At 60.1% G+C, this 20,022-nt stretch overlaps 2 protein-coding genes across 8 annotated transcripts in view; one reads left to right on the top strand and one right to left on the bottom strand.

Moving 5' to 3' along the window:
- NUMA1 (nuclear mitotic apparatus protein 1) overlaps positions 1-16,244 on the top strand; it is an 86,012-nt gene extending 69,768 nt beyond the window's left edge. For 4 of the 6 annotated variants that reach the window (XM_062196642.1, XM_062196641.1, XM_062196639.1 and 1 more), the window contains exons 8-26: positions 221-344; positions 803-960; positions 1,231-1,348; positions 1,428-1,545; positions 1,855-1,995; positions 2,805-2,927; positions 3,051-6,443; positions 6,875-6,916; positions 8,333-8,401; positions 10,149-10,268; positions 10,356-10,574; positions 10,692-10,849; positions 12,035-12,281; positions 12,922-13,150; positions 13,962-14,098; positions 14,423-14,599; positions 14,793-14,909; positions 15,011-15,211; positions 15,542-16,244. In XM_062196642.1, the coding sequence (XP_062052626.1) occupies positions 221-344; positions 803-960; positions 1,231-1,348; positions 1,428-1,545; positions 1,855-1,995; positions 2,805-2,927; positions 3,051-6,443; positions 6,875-6,916; positions 8,333-8,401; positions 10,149-10,268; positions 10,356-10,574; positions 10,692-10,849; positions 12,035-12,281; positions 12,922-13,150; positions 13,962-14,098; positions 14,423-14,599; positions 14,793-14,909; positions 15,011-15,211; positions 15,542-15,553 (5,903 nt within the window). In that variant the 3' untranslated portion in view covers positions 15,554-16,244. The remainder of the gene's footprint in view (positions 1-220; positions 345-802; positions 961-1,230; positions 1,349-1,427; positions 1,546-1,854; positions 1,996-2,804; positions 2,928-3,050; positions 6,444-6,874; positions 6,917-8,332; positions 8,402-10,148; positions 10,269-10,355; positions 10,575-10,691; positions 10,850-12,034; positions 12,282-12,921; positions 13,151-13,961; positions 14,099-14,422; positions 14,600-14,792; positions 14,910-15,010; positions 15,212-15,541) is intronic. The other 2 variants (XM_062196644.1, XM_062196643.1) reach the window with 2 other exon arrangements.
- Positions 13,372-19,989, bottom strand: IL18BP (interleukin 18 binding protein). 2 transcript variants are annotated; one of them, XR_009866382.1, is made up of 6 exons: positions 18,633-19,010; positions 18,077-18,274; positions 17,396-17,519; positions 17,181-17,328; positions 16,348-16,968; positions 13,372-13,577 (listed from the first exon to the last, which is right to left on the bottom strand). XR_009866382.1 is itself a non-coding variant. In XM_062196647.1 (6 exons), exons 2-6 carry the CDS (start codon positions 18,658-18,660, stop codon positions 16,870-16,872), a joined length of 597 nt encoding a protein of 198 aa, XP_062052631.1. In that variant the 5' UTR covers positions 18,661-18,719; positions 19,905-19,989; the 3' UTR covers positions 16,332-16,869. The 2 variants fall into 2 exon arrangements, 1 of the variants encoding a protein (XP_062052631.1); XM_062196647.1 differs by lacking the exon at positions 13,372-13,577 and adding an exon at positions 19,905-19,989 and having other exon boundaries at positions 16,332-16,968; positions 18,633-18,719.
- Positions 19,990-20,022: the final 33 nt, after the last annotated feature.

Here is a 20,022-nt window from a genome sequence, read left to right as displayed (position 1 = left end):
GGGGCCCCAGGTTGTCCCTGCAGGGCTGGACTAAAGGAGAGGCAAGAGCACTGGTCCTGCTCTGGGAGACACCAACCTCAGGTTGCCGGGTGCCTCCCTTGGTAGTTGATATTGAGTATATGGAGTCCCTTTCACTCAGCAAGTCTTCAGACTTCACTAAGATGTGGATCTGTTCACCTTCTTCCTAACCTTTCTGGATTTGTCTACTTCTTTTCCCCAGCTCCTGTCCCTTCCGCCTGTTCCGTCACATTCTCTGAAGAGCTCTCCCCGCCCAGCCACCAGGCCAAGAGGGAGGTTCGCTTCCTAGAGCTACAGAAGGTTGCCTCCTCTTCCAGTGGGAACAAGTATGTCCTGGGCATCTTCTCCTGGCACGGGGCCATAGTATGCGCCCGTCCTCAAATCCTTGACCACAGCAGGGGGTACTTGGAGTGCCCTGCGGATCTGGGGCTCAGGGCGTAGTTGGGGAATTGGTTGGGGTCTGTTCTGGCCGTTTCCTGTTTATGGAACACCCTTCTTCATTAGGTATTACTGCCAAATCCCTTCTCTCCGTGGCTCTGCAGAGGCAAGGGGGAAACGTCACCTTTTTTTGTTTGCTTTCGCAACAAGGAAATCCAGGCACGGGGGAGGGGAAGAAAAGTTTTCTTCAGGTCACATCACGAGGCATGAGGCGGCCCTGTAGATAGAGCCCAGGTGCCCAGTCCTCCCAGCTGGTGCTCACGCCGAGACCCCTGCCCCGTCCCTGCCCGTCGCCGGCTTCACAAGTGAGGCTCTTACCATGGCTCTGGGCTGTCTGCTTCCTCAGCTTCCTCTCAGGTTCCCCAGCCTCCCCCATGGGCGACATCCTGCACACCCCGCAATTCCAGATGAGACGGCTGAAGAAGCAGCTCGCAGACGAGAGGAGTAACAGGGATGAGCTGGAGCTGGAGCTGGCGGAGAACCGCAAGCTCCTCACCGAGAAGGGTGGGTGCCTGGCACACGGGCAGACGGGTGGCCACACGGCGTTTGGGATTTCCTTCAAGGGAGCACTGGATACAGCTTCACCTCCCGTCTCGTCCCCTCGGAGGGCCCTGATGCCCAGAGCACCTCCTGGGCTTAAGGCCAGGGTGACCGGGAGGCTGGCCTCTCCCTTGCCCCATCCCCCCATTCCCTTCGATTGGATGCCGTGGACTCCCCCCCACCCCGCCCTCCCGGTGGTTCTGGGCTGACTCTCCCCCCCGCCCCCCGAGCCAGATGCTCAGATAGCCGTGATGCAGCAGCGCATCGACCGCCTGACTCTGCTCAGCGAGAAGCAGGCAGCCAGCCCGCCGGAGCCCAGAGAGCTCGAGGAGCTGCGAGGCAAGAATGAGAGGTGTGCTGGCCCTTCCTCTCATCCTTGCCTGCCCCCAGTAAAGGCCGCACACGCTTCTCACTGCCCCTCTCCCTCGCAGCCTCACCGTGCGGCTGCATGAGACGCTGAAGCAGTGCCAGGACCTGCGGACGGAGAAGGGCCAGATGGATCGCAAGATTAACCAGCTTTCCGAGGAGAACGGGGACCTTTCCTTCAAGGTGATCGGGGGTCTGGATTGTGCAAGGAGGATTCAGGGCTAGAGGCTCCCAAGTGAGGGCTGTGAAGACCACCCTGGCCTGAGGCCTGTCTGAGGCTTTAGTCTCCCCAGAGACCTGCCTGGTCGGCCCACCTCCTGGGTTGCAGCCCCGAATGTTGACAGGTGGTCCTGAATCGGAGTCTGATTAGTAGTAGTGGGTTGAGTGGCTTGGAGGGATAATTGGGGGCATCATGCCCTCCGTGCAGGGAGCAGGCAGCAGTGGTGCCAGTTTCGGCCCTGGGTGATGGGGGTTTCCACATGTCTGTGTCAGCTGCGGGAGTTCGCCAGTCACCTGCAGCAGTTACAGGGTGCCCTCAACGAACTGACAGAGGAGCACAGCAAGGCCACTCGGGACTGGCTGGAGAAGCAGGCCCACCTGGAGAAGGAGCTCGGCACAGCCCTGCAGGACAAGGTAACCCTCTGCGGGGCAGCAGGGCCACAGTCTGCGCCCCACATGCAGGCCTGACGTCTGTGTAGTGCTCGGCTCTGCCGTGCAGGGGTCTCGGCTGTCTTCTCTTCAGGGTTTGGTAGTGTGTAAAATGGAGAGAGGCGGCTTATGTCGCTGCCCCTGGGAATCCTGTTGCTGCTGTTGACCATATGTGGGTCTTGGGCAAATTAATGTATCTCCAAGCATCCTTTCCTAAAATGGGACTAATGGGCAGCTGCCTTATTACCATTGGCAACTTATGTATATGAAGCACGTACTGCGTCGTGTGGTGTCAAGTGAGCGCTCCCTGGATTATTTGCTGTTCTCACTGCTCTTCCTAAGAAGCCAGCTCTGCCAGTGATTGACTGTGTAGCCTCAGGCAGGGCACTTTGCACCTGAGCTTCAGGTTCAGCTCTGCAGTCACCCCCAGACGTGAGGTTCAGAGGTGCGCCCAGCACAGTGCCTGGCCGGGTTCAGGTGGGGAAGCAGTGTCGGGCTGGGGCTGCCACTGCTGCTGGTGCCTGGTGCATGTTCTAAGCTGCTGGTGGTTTGGATAACCCGGGACTCAAGACTTAGCAGCCTGGAGGAGAGGTAAGCAGTCACAGGAAGACTGACTTCCACTGTAGACTTAGGGCTGGAAAGGCAGGTCCCTCGCAGTTCCAGGCTCACGGTTTATGGTTTTCTTCTAGGCCAGGGAAGGAGGCCTTGGTCAGGAGGTGTGGAGTTCATGAGGGGCTATAAGGGAATCTGGTGCCTACTGTACCTCTTCACACTGGTCTCTTATTTACTCCCAGAAATGCCTTGAAGAGAAGAATGAAATCCTTCAGGGAAAGCTTTCACAGCTGGAAGAGCATCTGGCCCAGCTGAGGGAGAACCCACCCCAGGAGAAGGGTGAGGTGCTGGGTGACGTCTTGCAGGTAGGAACCCAAGAGCAGCCAGTAGACCCGCGTGCGTAGCTGGGCCCCAGCACCCCCAGTTCCCGGAGGGGCATGGTGACTCGGGAGTCATGCTGACCCTCCACTGTCTCTTCATCCTACCAGGTAGAAACTCTGAAGCAAGAGGCAGCCTCTCTTGCTGCACGCAACACCCAGCTCCAGGCCAGGGTGGAGAAGTTGGAGGCTGAACAGGGCCAGCAAGAAGCACAGCTGCTCGCTGAGCGGGGCCGCTTTGAAGAAGAAAAGCAGCAGTTGGCCAGTCTGATTGCCAACCTGCAGGGCTCCGTCTCCAACCTCAGCCAGGCCAAGGAGGAGCTGGAGCAGGCCTCCCAGGTTGAGGGGGCCCGGCTGAGTGCCCAGGTGGCTTCTCTGACCTCAGAGCGCACCACACTCCAGGCCACCCTCCAGCAGCAGGATCAAGAGCTGGCCAGCCTAAAGCAGCAGGCCCAGACGGAGCAGGCCCGCCTCACACAGGCCCTCCAGCAGCAAGAGCAGACTGCCCAAGGCCTCCGCCAGCAGGTGGAGCAGCTGAGCAGCAGCCTGAAACAGAAGGAGCAGCAGTTGGAGGAGGCCGCTCAGGAGCAGGAGGCAGCCCGGCGAGATCATGCCCAGCAGCTGGCCAGAGCTGCCGAGGAGCGAGAGGCCCACCTAAGGGAGCGGGATTCCGTTCTCCAGCAGCTGGAGGCACTGGGACAGGAGAAGGCTGCCGAGCTCGAGACGCTGCAACAGCAACTGCAAGCTGCTACTGAAGCCCGGGATGGTGCCCTGGCCTCGGTGACACAGGCTCAGCAAGAGAAGGCAGGGCTGAGCCAGAAGGTAGAGGAACTCCAGGCTTGTGTCGAGGCGGCTCACCGGGAGCAGCGGGAGGCCCAGGCCCAGGTGGCAGAGCTCGGGGCCCAACTGAGATCTGAGCAGCAAAGAGCCACTGAGCACGAAATGGCGGCCCAGGAGAAGGGCCAGCTCCAGGAGCAGCTGCGGGCCCTGGAGGAGGCTCTGAACGTCACCCAGGGCAGCCTTGAAGAAGAGAAGCGCAGGGCCGCCGAGGCCCTGGGGGAGCAGCAGCGCTGTGTCTCTGAGCTGAAGGCAGAGACTCGGCGCTTGGTGGAGCAGCAGCAGCAGGAGCGGAAGGACCTGGAGGAAGAGCAGGCTGGGCGCAGGGGGCTGGAGGCCCGATTACAGCAGCTGGGGGAGGCCCATCAGGCTGAGAGTGAGGCTCTGCGGCAGGAGCTGGCGGAGGCCAAAGCCTCCCAGCGCAGGGCTGAGAGTGAGTGTGAGCAGCTCGGCCAGGAGGCAGCCGCCTGGCGGGTGCGCTATGAGGAGAGCCAGCGCGAGGAGGCGCAGCACGGCGCCAGGTTGCAGGAGCAGCTGGTGACCCTGAAGGAGGAGTGCGAGAAGGCCCGCCAGGAGCTGCGGGAGGCAAAGGAGAAGGCGGCTGCGATGGAAGCTCAGAGCGAGCTGCAGATGAGCCGGCAGCAGAGTGAGCTCGCCCAGCTGCATGCCAGCCTGGCCAGGGCCCGCCAGCAGGTCCAGGAGAAGGAGGGCAGGGCCCAGAAGCTCGCAGACGACCTCTCCGCTCTGCAGGAGAAGATGGCTTCCACCAGCAAGGAGGTGGCGCGCCTGGAGACTCTGGTGCGCAAGGCCGGTGAGCAGCAGGAGACCGCCTCTCGAGAGCTGCTCAAGGAGTCCCCGGGGGCAGGAGACAGGGAGCCCGAGTGGCTGGAGGAGCAGCAGGGCCGGCCATTCTGCAGCACACAGGCAGCGCTGCAGGCCATGGAGCGTGAGGCGGAGCAGATGGGCAGTGAGCTGGAAAGGCTGCGTGCCGCACTGATGGAGAGCCAGGGCCAGCAGCAGGAGGAGCGAGGGCAGCAGGAGAGGGAGGTGGCGCGGCTGACCCAGGAGCGGGGCCGGGCCCAAGCCGACCTGGCGCTGGAAAAGGCAGCCAAGGCGGAACTGGAGATGCGGCTGCAGAACGCCCTCAATGAGCAGCGCGTGGAGTTTGCTGCCCTGCAGGAGGCGTTGGCCCGTGCCCTGGCCGAGAAGGAAGACAAGGACAAGGAGCTGGCCAGGCTGCGTGGGCAGGAAGCAGCCCAGAGAACGGAGCTGGGGCAGCTTCAGCAAACTGTGGAGCAGCTGAAGGAGCAGCTGGCCAAGAGGGAGAAGGAGCAGTCCTCGGGGCCGGCCAGTGGAGAGGGTGCTTCCAGCTCAGGTGCTGCGCCTCAGGCTGCCGGAAAGACGGAAGCAGCAGGCCCTGAGCTGGAGGCACTGCAGGCAGAGGTGCGTAAACTGGAGCAGCAGCGCCAGCTCCAGCAGGAGCAGGTCGACAGCCTGGCACACAGCCTCGAGTCCGAGCGGGCCTCCCGGGCTGAGCGAGATCGGGCTCTGGAGACGCTGCAGGGCCTCTTAGAGGAGAAGACCCAGGAGCTGGGACGTAGTCAGGGCTCCTTAGCCTCGGCCCAGAGGGAGCTGGCCACCCTCCGTGCCAAAGCCCAAGACCATAGCAAGGCCGAGGATGAGTGGAAGGCCCAGGTGGCCCGCAGCCAGCAGGAGGCCGAGAGAAAAAACAGCTTTATCAGCAGCTTGGAGGAGGAGGTATCCATCCTGAACCGCCAGGTCCTGGAGAAAGAGGGAGAGAGCAAGGAGCTGAAGCGACTGGTGATAGCAGAGTCCGAGAAGAGCCAGAAGCTGGAAGAGCGGCTGCGCCTCCTCCAGGCCGAGACAGCCAGCAGCAGTGCCAGAGCCGCCGAGCGCAGCTCCGCCCTCCGGGAGGAGGTGCAGAGCCTCCGGGAGGAGGCGGAGAAGCAGCGCGTGGCTTCAGAGACCCTGCGGCAGGAGCTGGCCTCGCAGGCGGAGCGAGCCGAGGAGCTGGGCCAGGAACTGAAGGCCTGGCAGGAGAAGTTTTTCCAGAAGGAGCAGGCCTTGTCCGCCCTGCAGCTGGAGCACACCAGCACCCAGGCCCTGGTGAGCGAGCTGCTGCCCGCGAAGCACCTCTGCCAGCAGCTGCAGGCCGAGCAGGCAGCCGCCGAGAAACGGCACCGGGAAGAGCTGGAGCAGAGCAAGCAGGCAGCCGGCGGGCTGCGGGCAGAGCTGATGCGGCTGCAGCGGGAGCTCGGGGAGCTGGGGCCCCTGCGGCAGAAGGTGGCGGAGCAGGAGCGCACAGCCCAGCAGCTGCGGGCGGAGAAGGCCAGCTATGCCGAGCAGCTGAGCATGCTGAAGAAGGCCCACGGCCTGCTGGCAGAGGAGAACCGGGGGCTGGGCGAGCGGGCCAGCATCGGCCGGCAGTTCCTGGAAGTGGAGCTGGACCAGGCCCGGGAGAAGTACGTCCAAGACTTGGCTTCTGTGCGTGCCGATGCTGAGAGCCGCCTGGCTGAGATGCAGCGGGAAGCCCAGAGCGCTGCTCGGGAGCTGGAGGTGATGACTGCGAAGTATGAGGGTGCCAAAGCCAAGGTCCTGGAGGAGAGGCAGCGGTTCCAGGAAGAGAGACAGAAACTCACTGCCCAGGTACCGTGCCCGGCTCCCCCATCCTCAGAGGTGTAGACCTGAGGGGGCAGGGACACTGTTCCTCTGTGTTCTGGGGCTGCTGGCTCCCACACCGCAGGGTCTTGCTTGTCTCCTTCATTGGTGGCTGAAAAGGAGAGGCGGTTGGTAGAGCTCAAGTCTGAAGCCTCTGTAGCCCTAAAGAAGATGCCCGTGGTCTCCCTTCCCTGGGGGCTCTGTGCCTGGATAGTTGGGAGCACCACCCACCCATCGCAGAGGCTCAGCTGCCCTGGAGGTCCCAAGAGCCACTGGGACCTAGAAGAAGCCTAACTGGCATTTTCTAAAACAGCGTGAAGTGTAGTTCCCTGGGGGAAAGTACCAGAGCCCAGTGAGGTCAGCCTGGTGCCTCTTTGGCCCCCATCTCACTGTCTCCATTGCTCCTCCCCCATGCACAGGTGGAGCAGCTAGAGGTATTTCAGAGAGAGCAGACTAAGCAGGTAATGCCTGGGGTCCTCGCTAAATGCTGGCTGCTTAAGCGGTGACCAGTCTCGGTGCATGACCCCGGCTGCAGCTTGCCTCCGCCAGCTCCCGTTGTGAACTGTTTGTGAAGGGGGCAGGGTCTGCCCAGGAGTGCAGTGTGCTGGCCCCCCGGGGCCTCATCCCGCCCATCCCAGGTCGGCCTCCCACCCTACTGCACTTTTCTCTCAGCTTCCTGTCAGGAAAGAGGTAGCATAGGTGTCATCTTTCCCATACCTGACGACCTCAGTCCCTGGGATTCCAAAGCCTCCCAAGTCCTGTTTCTGGTTAGGGACATACGACTAAGGACCATCAGGTACCTGGGGCCCTGTTTCTCATGGCGCTCTTCTTTCCCACGGAGTGCGGGTTTACTGAAGCCATGAAGGAGATAGAGATGTACAGGGTTAGGGAGGGTGTGGGTCCAGGAGGCCGCCCAGCGCTCTCTGCAACTTGCACCCTAAGCATAGCGGAGAGACGTCAAGAGGAGCAGGTGGGCTCTGCACCGAGGGGGGGACACAGGGTTGGACTGCTCTTCCTCACAGATCTCTCTGTGCTCCAGGGCATTGAGGCTGTCGCACTGGTGTTTGTGAGAACACCTTTCTCTACCATCCTCCTCCCGTCTCCTCGAGCCTGCTAAGGACCGGGACCCCCTTCTCTCACCTCCAAGGAGCCCCCGATGATGAGGAAGTCAGATTGGACAGCCGACAGTTAGCAGTGGAGCCCCTGCCTCTCCCCTTTGCTGTCTGGTCATGTGTGAACTCCCAGAATGCCTGGACGTGCCAGAGCTGCTTGTGGCTGTTGCCTCCCTCTTGCCCCGCCTCCCTCTGCTCTTCTCTCTGTGGGACTGTGGGGCGGGCTTGGAGGATGTGTGCTGTCCCTGCTCTCGTCTTCCAGCGGTCTCTCCCCCTAATGCTAATGTTACGCAGCAGCCACACTGCTAACAGCAGCCTAACAGCCTGTGGATGTGGGACGAGGTCTGAGCATCTGTGGGCCTCTGCTTTGGCAGCGTCTGGGCGGCAGGTGGGGTGGGCAGTCACTGAGTGCATCTGCTAGTCAGGCCAGGCCCCCGTTCCTACCCCCGCTTGGGAAGGGTGGCTGGGGAGCAGTGGCAGGAGCCGGGTGGTGGTGAGGAGCCAGTGCTGCCAGCTCTGGTGGCTGCAGGGTAGGGGCAGGTGGGGGGCCGGGCAGGTGGGCCTGGCAACATCGGAGTGGTGTGCCGCCTCACTCAGGCCCTGCCAGCCAGCTGGGCATCAGGCTGTGCCCTAACTGGAGGCCAGAAAGAAGGCTTGAGTTTCTTCTTCTGAGAACACTGGGTGTGGTGGTCCGGGGACTTCCTGTAGCTTGGCTAGACATACAGGGGAAGGCCTCCTGAGCCTGCTCTTCTTTTTCCTCCCCAGCTGGAAGAATTGAGTAAGAAGCTGGCTGACTATGACCAGACCAACAAGATGCAGCAGCAGAAGCTGAAGGTGGCACAGCTGGGGACGGGCAGCATGGGCCTGGCCTCTGGCTGCCTCACAGTGAGGCTGGGGGAGGGGAGGTGCCTCGGAAGCCCTTGGGCTGTGGTGGGAATGGAGCAGAGGCGGCCTGTGTAGGCTCAGGAGCCTCTGCCTGTGTCCCATCCCACTAGACCTTCACTGCCCACTGTAGCAGCCGCTGCTCTCAGATGGCTCTTTAGATTTGAATTCAGAGTAAACAGAAAATCAGCTCTTCACCCACACCAGCTGCATTTCCCCTGCTCAGTAGTGTTGCATGGTGAGCAGCTGTCAGGCAGAAAGTTCTGTTGGATAGCACTGGCCTCCGTAGCCTGAGCTCAGGGCGTGACAGTGTCAGCCCTGAGCAGTACCAGACAATCTATGTTTTTAAAAGATTGATTTGAAAAAGGTATAGGAGAGATCCATCTGTTGGTTTACCTCCCAGATGGCTGAAAAGACCAGGGCTGAGCCAAGCCAAAGCCAGGAGCCAGGAGCTTCTTCCAGGTCTCCCACATGGGTGACAGGGGCCCAAGCACTTGAGCCATCTTCTGCTGCTTTGCCCAGGCCATTTTTTTTTTTTTTAAAGATTTATTTATTTCAAAGGCAGAATTAGAGAGAGAGGTCTTCCATCCACTGGTTCACTCCCCTATTGGCCACAAAGGCCAGGGCTGAGCCACGCTGAAGCCAGGAACCAGGAGCCTCAACCAGGTCTCCCATGTGGATGCAGGGCCCCAGGCACTTGGGCCATCTTCTGCTTTCCCCAGGCTGTTAGCAGGGAACTGGATGAGAAGTGAAACAGCCAGGACACAATTTGCGCCCCTATGGGATGCCAGCATCACAGGTGGCAGCCTCACCTGCTGCGTTACAACGCCAGCTCTGTAATGGTGTTCTTAATGACTTCAACCTTGTCACCTTCTGTGACTAAATATTTGCTGTGGTTTGAGGCTTCAGGGCCTCTATTTGAGGACAAAGAAACTGGGTACCAGGGGCTTTGGGACTCACTGCCGTCCCCTCCATCCCTGTCCTGACTGCACTCTTTCTGGGGCCTACCCTGTGCTGGAAGATGTAAGAGAGGCAAGGGCAGGATGCTCCCCTCCGGGATCCACAACAAGCTAAGCATTTGCCAGTGTTGAAGCTGGACAGAGGATCATGCCCGGCTCTGGAGTTTCGGTCTGGATCCAGGAGGCTGCAGGGCCACAGCCAGCCACCATAAGCACTGGGCCCATTTGCTCTGCCACTTAGTCACTGTGACCCTGGTCGGTCCGCATAAATCTGAATTCCATTTCCCTCTCTGGGATGAGGCTAAAGCTACTTTTCAGAGTGGGTTTGCGGAGAAATGAGTTCACACACCAAGCGCCTCCGTGGCTCCATGCCCCGCACCCACTGTTCCTTAGGACTAGTTCCCCTTCCTCTTTGAGGAGGCTGTGCAGATGGAGACGGGGAGATGCCACATGTGGTCTCACAGATGGCAGTGACGTCAGAACTGTCCATGGCAGCAGCGGGTGTGAGCTGGTCAGGGAACGCTTCTACAGACGGTAGATCAGACATGTCTATGGGAGCGCCCCTACAGATGGTAGATCGGACGTGTCTGTAGGAGTGCCCCTATGGATGGTAGATGGGACATGTCTGTGGGAGGGTGAGAGGAGAATTTGCAGCATCCTGAGAACGTGCAGGAGTCTGGAACGCCTGTGGCCCCAAGAGGCTGGAGCAGCGAGACCAGCCTTGCTGCCTTTCTTCTTAGGCTTTCCAGGCCCAAGGAGGCGAGAGCCAGCAGGAGGCCCAGCGCCTCCAGGCCCAGCTGGCTGAGCTGCAGGCCCAGCTGAGCCAGAAGGAGCAGGCAGCTGAGCACTACAAGCTCCAGGTAAGGAGCCCAGCACGACCCTCTCTGCCCCATCCCCCTGCCCCCAGCCTCTGCCCAACCCCATCCATGCACCTGCTACCCACATAGATGGAAAAAGCCAAGACCCATTATGATGCCAAGAAGCAGCAGAACCAAGAGCTGCAGGAGCAGCTACGAGGCCTAGAGCAGCTGCAGAAGGAGAACAAGGAGCTGCGGGCTGAGGCGGAGCGGCTGGGCCGTGAGCTGCAGCAGGCTGGGCTGAAGACCAAGGAGGCTGAACAGACCTGCCGCCACCTCACCGCGCAGGTGCGCAGCCTGGAGGCGCAGGTCAGTTTCCGCTGGACAGGCGTGCCTCTGCCATCTGACTATGTCTTTGTCTTCCTCCCATAAGCCACCCTTGCCTTGGGCCCTTCTTCAGTCTCCTTCTGGCTGTCTCCTTCCCAGGTCGCTCACGCAGACCAGCAGCTTCGAGACCTAGGAAGGTTCCAGGTGGCAACTGATGCCTTAAAGAGCCGTGAGCCCCAGGCTAAGCCCCAGCTGGACCTGAGTATTGACAGCCTGGATCTGAGCTGCGAGGAAGGGACCCCCTTGAGTATCACCAGGTCAGGAGCCACCCTTCTACCCTAAGTCTTGTTCATCATGTGCCTACTGTTGCTCAGGCTGCATCCTGGGCCCTGGAGCTGCCAAGAGAAGGAGGGTGTGGTCCCTTTGCCTTCTGGAAGTTTATTCTTAAAGCTTAGCAGGTGTTATGTCAGATGTCTGTTTAGGGCACAATGGAGTAGAGGAATGAGTAGTCAGGATAAGCTCAAGGCTGTTGCACCTGCTGGTCCTGAAGAACCCAGAGGTATGTGCACTGGGTGGACGGGAGGGAGCAGCACGCATAGAGCTGAGACGCCCCAGGATTGCATCAGGCAGCTGGATTTCCCTGGGAGGCTGCTGTTGCGACTTGATCCTGAAGGCACCAAGGCACCTCCGAGAGGAGTTCCTGCTACGTTTGCATCTTAGATGATTCTGAAAGCTAGTGGAGAGATTACAGCACGACAGACATTTACTGTTTTCACTAAATACCTACATTTCACTTACTACGTGCCAGGTGCTGTTATGCACAATTAGAACTGATCACTGCCCCCGGCAGCCTTCTGAGATAGCTGCTCTCTGTTGCATCTCCTTAGAATGGCGAGACTGAAACCGTGATAGGGGGCAGGCTCTTGCCCAAGGTTCCACAGTGGTAGAGCAAGGGTCTGAACCAGAGCAGCCTGGCCCAAGTTGTTGCTTGTCACCAGTCTGCTGCCTCTTTCCAGTGCCGTCCTAAGTCTAAGTGAGAAAAGATGAGGGCCCCCTGAAGGCGGTGAGCACGGGGAGGGGTGCGGTTAGAGCTGCTTAGGAGGCATGGCAGTTAGGCTTGGCAGGAGAGGGATGAGGTAGGACTGGGCCCATGTTTGTGGCTTGGGGGCCAGGGTGGAGGGTGCTAGCACCCAGTGAAGTAGGACATGCAGCAGGAAGTGCAGGCCTGTTCTGCAGGAGCGGGCATCAGGGGTGATGGGACAGCTGGGTGGGCAGAGCGGGGTCTGGCTGAGGCACAGAGCTCTGAGTTGCCAGTGTGAAGGTGTTAGGAGAAGCTATGGGAGTGGATTGAGTAGGAGGGCCCAGGTACCACTGAAAAAGCAGAGCTGTAGTGCTTGGCCCCATCTGCTTGTAAGGCTGGGAGATGGTCACTTGGGAGCAGAGGGATGGATAAATGCCTTTCAGGCCCAGGAACCACACCTCAGCAGATTGCCTTCCCACAGCAAGCTGCCCCGTACCCAGCCAGATGGCACCAGCGTTCCTGGAGAGCCAGCCTCACCCATCTCCCAGCGCCTGCCCCCCAAGGTAGAATCCTTGGAGAGTCTCTACTTCACCCCTATCCCTGCCCGGGGTCAGCCCCCCTTGGAGAGCAGCCTGGATTCCCTGGGGGATGTCTTCCTGGACTCGAGCCGTAAGACCCGCTCTGCTCGCCGGCGCACCACGCAAATCATCAACATCACCATGACCAAGGTCAGGCTGCCGGGAGTGGGGCTGCAGGAGTTACGCTCACAGCGTCCTCAGGCCGTGAGACACAGATGGGAGAGCTGAGATGTTCCAAAGGGCAGTGATTTGCTTAGGGCCTCCCAGTCTCCTGACTCCACCCAGTGTCCTCTCCACGCAGAACTGGTCCTGTGCGTCTGAGCACAGCCCAACCAGTTGGGATGTATCGTGGCCTCCCAGGCTCTGGGCCCTGTGTTTCCTGGTCTCCAACAGGAGGTTGGGGAGGAGTGGACAGGGACAGGGCGCCCTTGGAAACCAAGAAGCTGGAGAAATGACAGGCCCAAGTCCTGGGAAGCTTGGGGTGAACAGCTCAGTTGACATGGGTTCCAGCCCCAGCTCGCCCTGTCATAGCTGTGGGATTGGGGCTAGGCACGTTTCCTTTTTTGCACGTTAGTTCTGCCTTCTTCCACTGACGTCTTGTTAATAGACTCAGTGGGAAAAATGCATGGAAAGCTCTTGACCGCCTCAGCCCCTTGTGAGGGCTTGTGGCAGCAGGGTCCGTCTCTTGGAGATGTGCAAGCCGAGAACACAGGCAAACGTGAGGGGAGGGGAGGCTTCTCCACCGACCTCCCCTGCCCACCCACTCCAGCAGATGCATCCTGTCTTCCAGAAGCTCGATGTGGAGGAGCCAGACAGCGCCAACTCGTCCTTCTATAGCACGCAGTCCGCCCCTGCTTCCCAGGCCGGCCCGCGCGCCACCTCCTCCACCCAGTCTCTGGCCCGCCTGGGCTCTCCTGATGATGGCAATGCGGCTCTCCTCAGCCTGCCTGGCTACCGGCCTACCACTCGCAGCTCTGCTCGCCGCTCTCAGGCAGGGGTGTCCAGCGGGGCCCCTCCAGGTGAGGGGACTGAGGACTCGCTACCCCCGAGTAGGCTAGAAGTGTCCCCTGGCACAGGAAGACCACAGCTGGTCTTTGCTGCCTCCCAGTTGCAGGCTCTTGCCTGTCTGGGGCTGTGCTGCGACCTCCTCAGTGAGGGTGAACCAGGGATGCTGCTTTGAGGCCAGGAGGCCCAGCACATGAGACACTTAGCTGTTAGGGGTCTTGGAATCTCACACTTTTTAAAAAGATTTATTTATTTGAAAGTCAGAGTTATGCAGAGAGAGAGGTCTTCCACCTGCTGGTTCACTCCCCAGTTGGCCGCAACAGTTGGAGCTGTGCTGATTCGAAGCCAGGAGCCAGGAGCTTCTTCCCGGTCTCCAACATGGGTGCAGGGGCCCAAGGACTTGGGCCATCTTCCATTGCTTTCCCAGGCCATGGCAGAGAGCTGGATTGGAAGAGCAGCCGGGATTTTAACTGGCACCTATATGGGATGCCAGCACTGCAGGTGGCAGCTTTACCTGCTATGCCACAGCACCAGCCCCAAGAATCTCACTTGTATCTCCTTGGATCCTCCAGTATCAATTCCTGGCCCTCAGTTGGTTTCTCTGGGTGATGGGCAACAAGTCTCCAAACCCCACCCCTCTCCCCAGCCCCAGGGAGAGCACAGTGAGCAAGTCTCTGTGATGGAAGTGGTCTGTTGCCCCATCCTAGACCTGCAGCACGGAGTCTGAGCAAGACGCCAGGGGACTAGGCTTGAAGCCTCTTGGGGAGGTGGAAGGGACGTTGGCACCTGCCTGCTCCAGCCCTGTGCACTCCCGGCCTTACATAGGAAGGAACAGCTTCTATATGGGCACTTGCCAGGATGAGCCCGAGCAGCTGGAAGACTGGAACCGCATCGCAGAGTTGCAGCAGCGCAATCGAGTGTGCCCCCCACACTTGAAGACCTGCTATCCCCTGGAGTCCAGGGTGAGCACTGGGTCACATACAGGCCCTCCCTCCCCCGCTGGCTCTCCCACCCCCTCCAGCAGCACGTGGCCTGCGAGCAGGGTGACCCTGTGCTTGTGGGTAGAAGAGGTGGCGGGGAGGGAGCTCAGGGTGATGTCGCGGTTGGGCAGCTTGAGGTGTCTGCTGAGGACAGCTCTTCTCAGAGCCAGCCATTCAGGGCGCAGGCAGAGAACAAGGGAGGCCGCTGTGGAGAGGTGAGGTCCAGCTGCCCAGGTGCTAGGTCCCTGAAGAGTTCTAAGGCAGCCCCAGCTGGGGTCCACTGACTGCTGCTTCCACCCCCTGCAGCCATCCCTGAGCCTGGCCACCATCACGGATGAGGAGATGAAAACTGGGGATCCCCGGGAAACCCTGCGCCGAGCCAGCATGCAGCCGGCACAGATCGCCGAGGGCACCGGTATCACTACCCGGCAGCAGCGCAAACGGGTCTCATTAGAGACCCACCAGGGCCCTGGCACTCCCGAGGTAGGCTACACTAGTGCCCAGGTCAAGTCCAGCTCACCAAGTTTGAAAACTGGATCATCGGGGAGGCCTCTGGCCTTGTTGGGGAGGGCAGCAGGCTGGACAAGTGGATTCTGAGTCTGCTTGTTTGATGCCAAGACACCTGGCTTGGCACATGACATCCTCTTGCCGCATCTGTCTGTCTGCTTCCCCTTAGTCTAAGAAGGCCACCAGCTGTTTCCCACGCCCCATGACTCCCCGGGACCGACATGAAGGGCGTAGACAGAGCACTACTGAGGCCCCCAAGAAAGCGGCTGCGGCTGCTGTTAAACAGGTCAGGCTGGGGTTGAAGGCGACGATGAAGGGATGGTGGAGCAGCAGGCTGGCCTGGAGGGCAGTGGTGGAGCACCCAGTCTGACGCTCCCTGTCCCACAGGCTGACCGGCGCCAGTCGATGGCCTTCAGCATCCTCAACACACCCAAGAAACTGGGGACGAGCCTTCTGCGGAGGGGGGCCTCCAAGAAGGCCCCAGCCAAGGCTTCCCCCAACACCCGCAGTGGAACCCGCCGCTCTCCACGCATTGCCACCACCACAGCCAGCGCCACCACCACCGCCACTCCTCGGGCCAAGGGCAAGGTAGAGGCACTGGCTAGGAGGGAGGGGGGAAAGATGAGGAGAGCATAGGCACCTTCCAGTTGTCCCCAGGGGCAGCGTTCAAGACGGGCCTGAGCTTGGCCAGTCAGTAGAGGGGGTAATGGTGTCCCCTGTCCTTGCAAAGGGCTCATTTTTGAGGACGTCATCCCACTGCAACTACCTGTGGCCAGCAGCTGGTAACCTGTAGTTGGATGTGTCCAGGCCCACGAATGAGGTGATCCCAGACAGGAGCGGAAAGAGGTCTTGGGGGGCCAGCTGCTGCAGGCTGACACAGGAGTCTCACCCAGCCATGTGACTGTTTCTCTCTTTCAGGCAAAGCACTAAAGGGCCAGCACCAGTGAGCGGCCTCACCTGTGTCCCTGATGCTGCCCTCGCCCAGGCTTTCTCCTTCTACTGTCCCTCTCAGTGCCTTCTCTCAGCTCCCAGACCAGTGGTGGCCAAACCCCTGGAGACAGTGATGCCTGCTTGTACCTGGACCTTCGTGGGCACCTTCTCTAGGTGCCTTCTCAGAGCTGGCCTGGGAGGCCTGGAGCTTGGACAGTGTGGGCTCTCTCCCTACCTTGCCTCTTGATTTTTTTCTTAGAGCAGAGCGACTTCTCCGTCGCAGCCAGATGAGTGGCTGATCCCTGGGCCCAGCCAGTCTTCCTCTCAGCCTCTGGATTTAGAAGGGACCATTGCAGCAGCAGGCTCTGGCTCCTGCTGCTTCTGGTGGCTGGGCCCAGCAGGGGCTGTCGCTTATGAAGCCTAGGACTGGGCACAAGCTGGTGGGAGCACCCCCGGCTGCCCACATTCGCCCAAGGACATAGTTGCCCAGAGGATGCTGTCTTCCATGACAGAGGGGCCCTGTGTCTCGGGGCGGGTGGTGTGGGGGCAGCCTTCAATGGCAGCTCACGCCATACCTTCCTCAGACCTGCACTGGGGTGGGATTCGGAGTGATGGGAAGGTTTTTAAGGGCCGGGGATGGATCTTTTCTAAATGTTATTACTTGTAAATAAAGTCTATTTTTCTCCCTTGAGTGCTGAGCTGCCTTGATGGGTGCGGGAAGGGGAGGAAGCCTTGTACTGGCTGCTCGCAGAGCCTTCCTCCTCGGACCACACTTCCCCAGGATCTTCCCTCACCTTCTCTTTTCTTTTTCTCCAAGGACCTGGATTTGTCTCTAGTCTCTGAGTGGCTGTCCTGTGAGCGGCACTGAGGGCTGAGTGAGCAGATATTACGATGCCTGCATCGAGTAGTCCTTCGTAAGGACCCAGCATGGGCCCTGCTGGAGATGAGAAGGTAGAGCTGCAGGTCCCAAGCAGCCATTGCCCATCCCTTCCCCGGAACAGTGCACCAGAGTAGCAGCGCTGAAAAGGTGGTTTATACAACACGAAGTCAGTTCAGAGCGTGGCCAGAGCTCAAAGTGTGGAGGTGCTGTTGGCATTCCAACAAGCTTTCGGGGCTGGGAAAGTCACGTAGGCAGGGCCTTTGTGTGCACCACCAGGCCCTCTGAACAAGACAGCGTGTGAAAAGAGCAGGACGCTGGAGTGCAGACTCGGGACGAGGAGGCACACGATTACTGTGATCCTCGGGGGATGAGGAGGAGCTGCCGTTCGCCTGCATGGCCTCTGCTCTCTGCAGGGAGGGGGCTCCCCAGGCTCTGGTCAAGGTGGTGCTGTCGCTGGGTGGAGTCCTGACTCTGCTGAGGTGGACAGCTGTGGCGCTGGGCTTTGGCTGGAGGGCAGGGCTGTCCTCAGCGCAGCCTGGAGAAGCGAAGGTAGACAAGGATCAGGACCAAGGGAGGGAGACATCTGTCACCTTCCTCTAGGTCATGCTTCACTGAGCCCAAATTCATTCCTCGTCGTTTACACTGCAGGCTGGCCTCTGGGAATGCTGGGCATTAGCCTGGGGCTGTCCCCCCCTGCCCCCCAAAACAGAGCTCCAGACCCTGGAGGACTGCCCTGGGGATCCTCACCCAGAGCTGGGCTGGGACAACGTGGCGCCGGGCAACCTGTGCAGGGTCCACGTACACACAGGTGAAGTTGGTGCTGCGCAGGGTGGGGCTCAGCTCCTCCAGCACCAAGGCCTTCCACAGCCAGGTGCTTCTGCTCCTGTGCTGCCGTCTGGAGCAGAGGGGTCAGTCATGAGAGGGCCACAGGGCGAGGCCTCCCTCCCCAGCCCGGCCCTCACCTGGTGCTGTCCTCCCACAGCCGCCCCGGGAGGTGCTCGATGAAGGAACCATTACCGAGCCAGTAGAGGGCGTGGAAGTGGGGAAAGTAGCTGCAGGCGGTACAGGACAAGGTGAGCGTTCCATCTGGGGACATAGGCAGCAGTTAACCCTCGCGCACAGCAAGCCGTCCCCTTGCCATGCTGTGCGACCTGCCAGCTCCCCACGTTTCCCCCAGGTCAGGAACCCCAGTAGCCCCCTGGCTGGGGAAGTGGTTAAAGGGCAAGTACAGCTGTCTACAACTTGGGGAAGGGTCCCCAGTTCATGTGATGACTACTTCTAGTGCCCTGCTCAGACCCAGAAGGCCAGGCAGGCAGCTCAAGCAGCTGCTACTCCCCTGAGGTGGCCACAGGGCAAAAAAGTGCTGGGGGGTGGGACCGGGCCTGGGAGGACAGTGAAGGGTCTTGGAGGTCCTATGACCATTTTTTATGTCAGTCCTTTCGGCCCCACATGCTAGGGAGCATCCCGCGAACTACCAAGTCCACAGCCATGGTAACAGGTTGGGAGAGAGAATGGGGGCGCTCAGCCAAGTGGCCCTGGCTGGTAGCACATGGTAAGGGTAGGGCTAACCCTTTGGACACTCTGGACCCAAAGCCGCCCTCTCAGCCCTGTGCCCTGGCTAGGCTCCCATCATTGCTACTTACTTAGTGGCACTTCCACCTCTGGCCAGGTCACCTCCAATGCTGGGCACTGCTTAGCTGTTGGAAACACTGGGGGCCAGGAGTCCTCCGGAATCCCAGCTGAGCCAGTGGCAGCTGTGATGTTCTGAGGTGTAGGTGTGGCTCTGGCCAGGAGAGTAATGGTGTGGGAACACAGGAGCAAGACCCACAAAGCCCTGGATTCTGGAAGAGGACAGTCACAGAGGTTGGCAGCTAGCTAAGCTGCCTTGTTATGCCCGGCACTCCGGCTCCTGTTTCCACTCAGGACGGAGCTGCTGCTTGTTAAGGCTGTAACTGCAATGAAGAGGCTCCCCGGTTCTGGCCAGGGAATCAGACAGGCAGAGCCCCAGTCCTTGGGCTTTCTGAATAGAGCACAGGGAAGCCCTGGAATGGGGCCACAGCATCTGGATGGAGGCTTACAGCAACAGCACAATGGGGAGGCTGGGTAGAGTTCACTCGGGGTGAACACTGTGAGGAAGCTCGCTACTCCACTCTGTTCACGGACTCCCACCCAACCTGCAGAGACAGCCCCATGTCCTACCTGGAGTCCAGTTCTGTCTCATGGCCATGGTGCAGTGTCGGCAGCTGGTGAGCCCGGCTCTCTATATCTGGGACAACTTCCTCTTCTCTGGGGAAAGGAAGGGATGGGCAGTGGTCAACTCCCACGTTTTCTGAATAGCTCGCCTAGATCCCAGCCATCTGTGCCCTCTCCCTCCCACGTTTTCTGAATAGCTCGCCTAGATCCCAGCCATCTGTGCCCTCTCCTTCCTGCCACTCCCCAGCCTTGCTCAGGTCTGAATGTAGTGGGCTGCCAGGCCTGGCTATATACTCCGTCAGTCCTGTCCATCTGTCCCAGATGACAACTCCTGAAAGACAGGCGTCCACACAGGCTGGCACCGCGAAACAATCCCGACACCCCCCCCCCCCCAGCTCATTACTTTGGACACGTGACGGCTACAAAGCCCACACTCACGCCTCCATGAAGGGCAGAAACTGACACCCAAGGGTTCCGAGACTTACCTGCTCACACAGGAAGGGAGTGTGTTCTCCACTGCCAGAGCTGCTTCGGGGAAAGGCAGGATGCAGGACTGTCCTGCTGGGAAAGTACTGCCCCCAGGCCCCTCCCCGCCACTCCACTTTCATTTTCACTCCAGTGAAATCCCTGCACTTCTTCATGGCTCTGATCTAGAACCCACGTCAGCCAGTCCCTCCCAGGAGTCTCGGTTCTGTCCTGACCGCCACCCTTCAGAAGCAGGCACGTGGTACTCGAGGGGTCCATGTTCTAAGGCACCGGGAACCCCAAGAGAGAACACCTCAGGCCCACCCACATCCCAGCCTTTCTCAGGCTCCTGGCCACCCCCAACTACCTGCCCCAAGGTCAGCCGCATCCCCCGACACCTCCCCATCATGCAGGTAAACCCTTCTCACTGCTCTTGACCTAGCCCTTGTGGTCAGGACCATAGGTCTGGCTTCCCTGCTAAGTCCAGACTCCCCCTCTCTGGCTCCTGAGGAGACTCCCTCCCCTGTGGGAGCCCCAAGGCTCACAGCAATTCTGTCTATGCTGCAAGCATTTCTCCACCTGTGTGCAGGAACTCACAGCCATGCCACCTGAACATTAGTGTGCAAGCTGGCCTGAAAGGGGAGGGCGCCTCCCGGAAGGAGGCAGAGTGGCTTGGCACTGCTCCAGTGGCAACAGCCGCTACACGATCGATCATCTGGCCACTGATAGGACCAACGGGGCTGGTGCAGAGCCAGGAGCAGGAAGAGGCAAACTGTGAGGAGAGGCCCCGTGCCCTCAGGGTCCTGCATGTACCTGCGGAGGCAGAAGGGCTGGTGCCGGGAGATGCGGTGCAAGAACATGGCCAGTGTGGACGCGAGCTGGGTGTCAGGTCTGTCTGTGACCCAGATGGGAGGCTGCACAGACTGGGAGG

Source organism: Lepus europaeus, chromosome 7 (assembly GCF_033115175.1).
Source record: "Lepus europaeus isolate LE1 chromosome 7, mLepTim1.pri, whole genome shotgun sequence".
Lineage (NCBI taxonomy): Eukaryota > Metazoa > Chordata > Mammalia > Lagomorpha > Leporidae > Lepus > Lepus europaeus.
The sequence above is the reverse complement of the archived record's forward strand: the minus strand, read 5'-3'. Positions and strand labels throughout refer to the sequence as shown.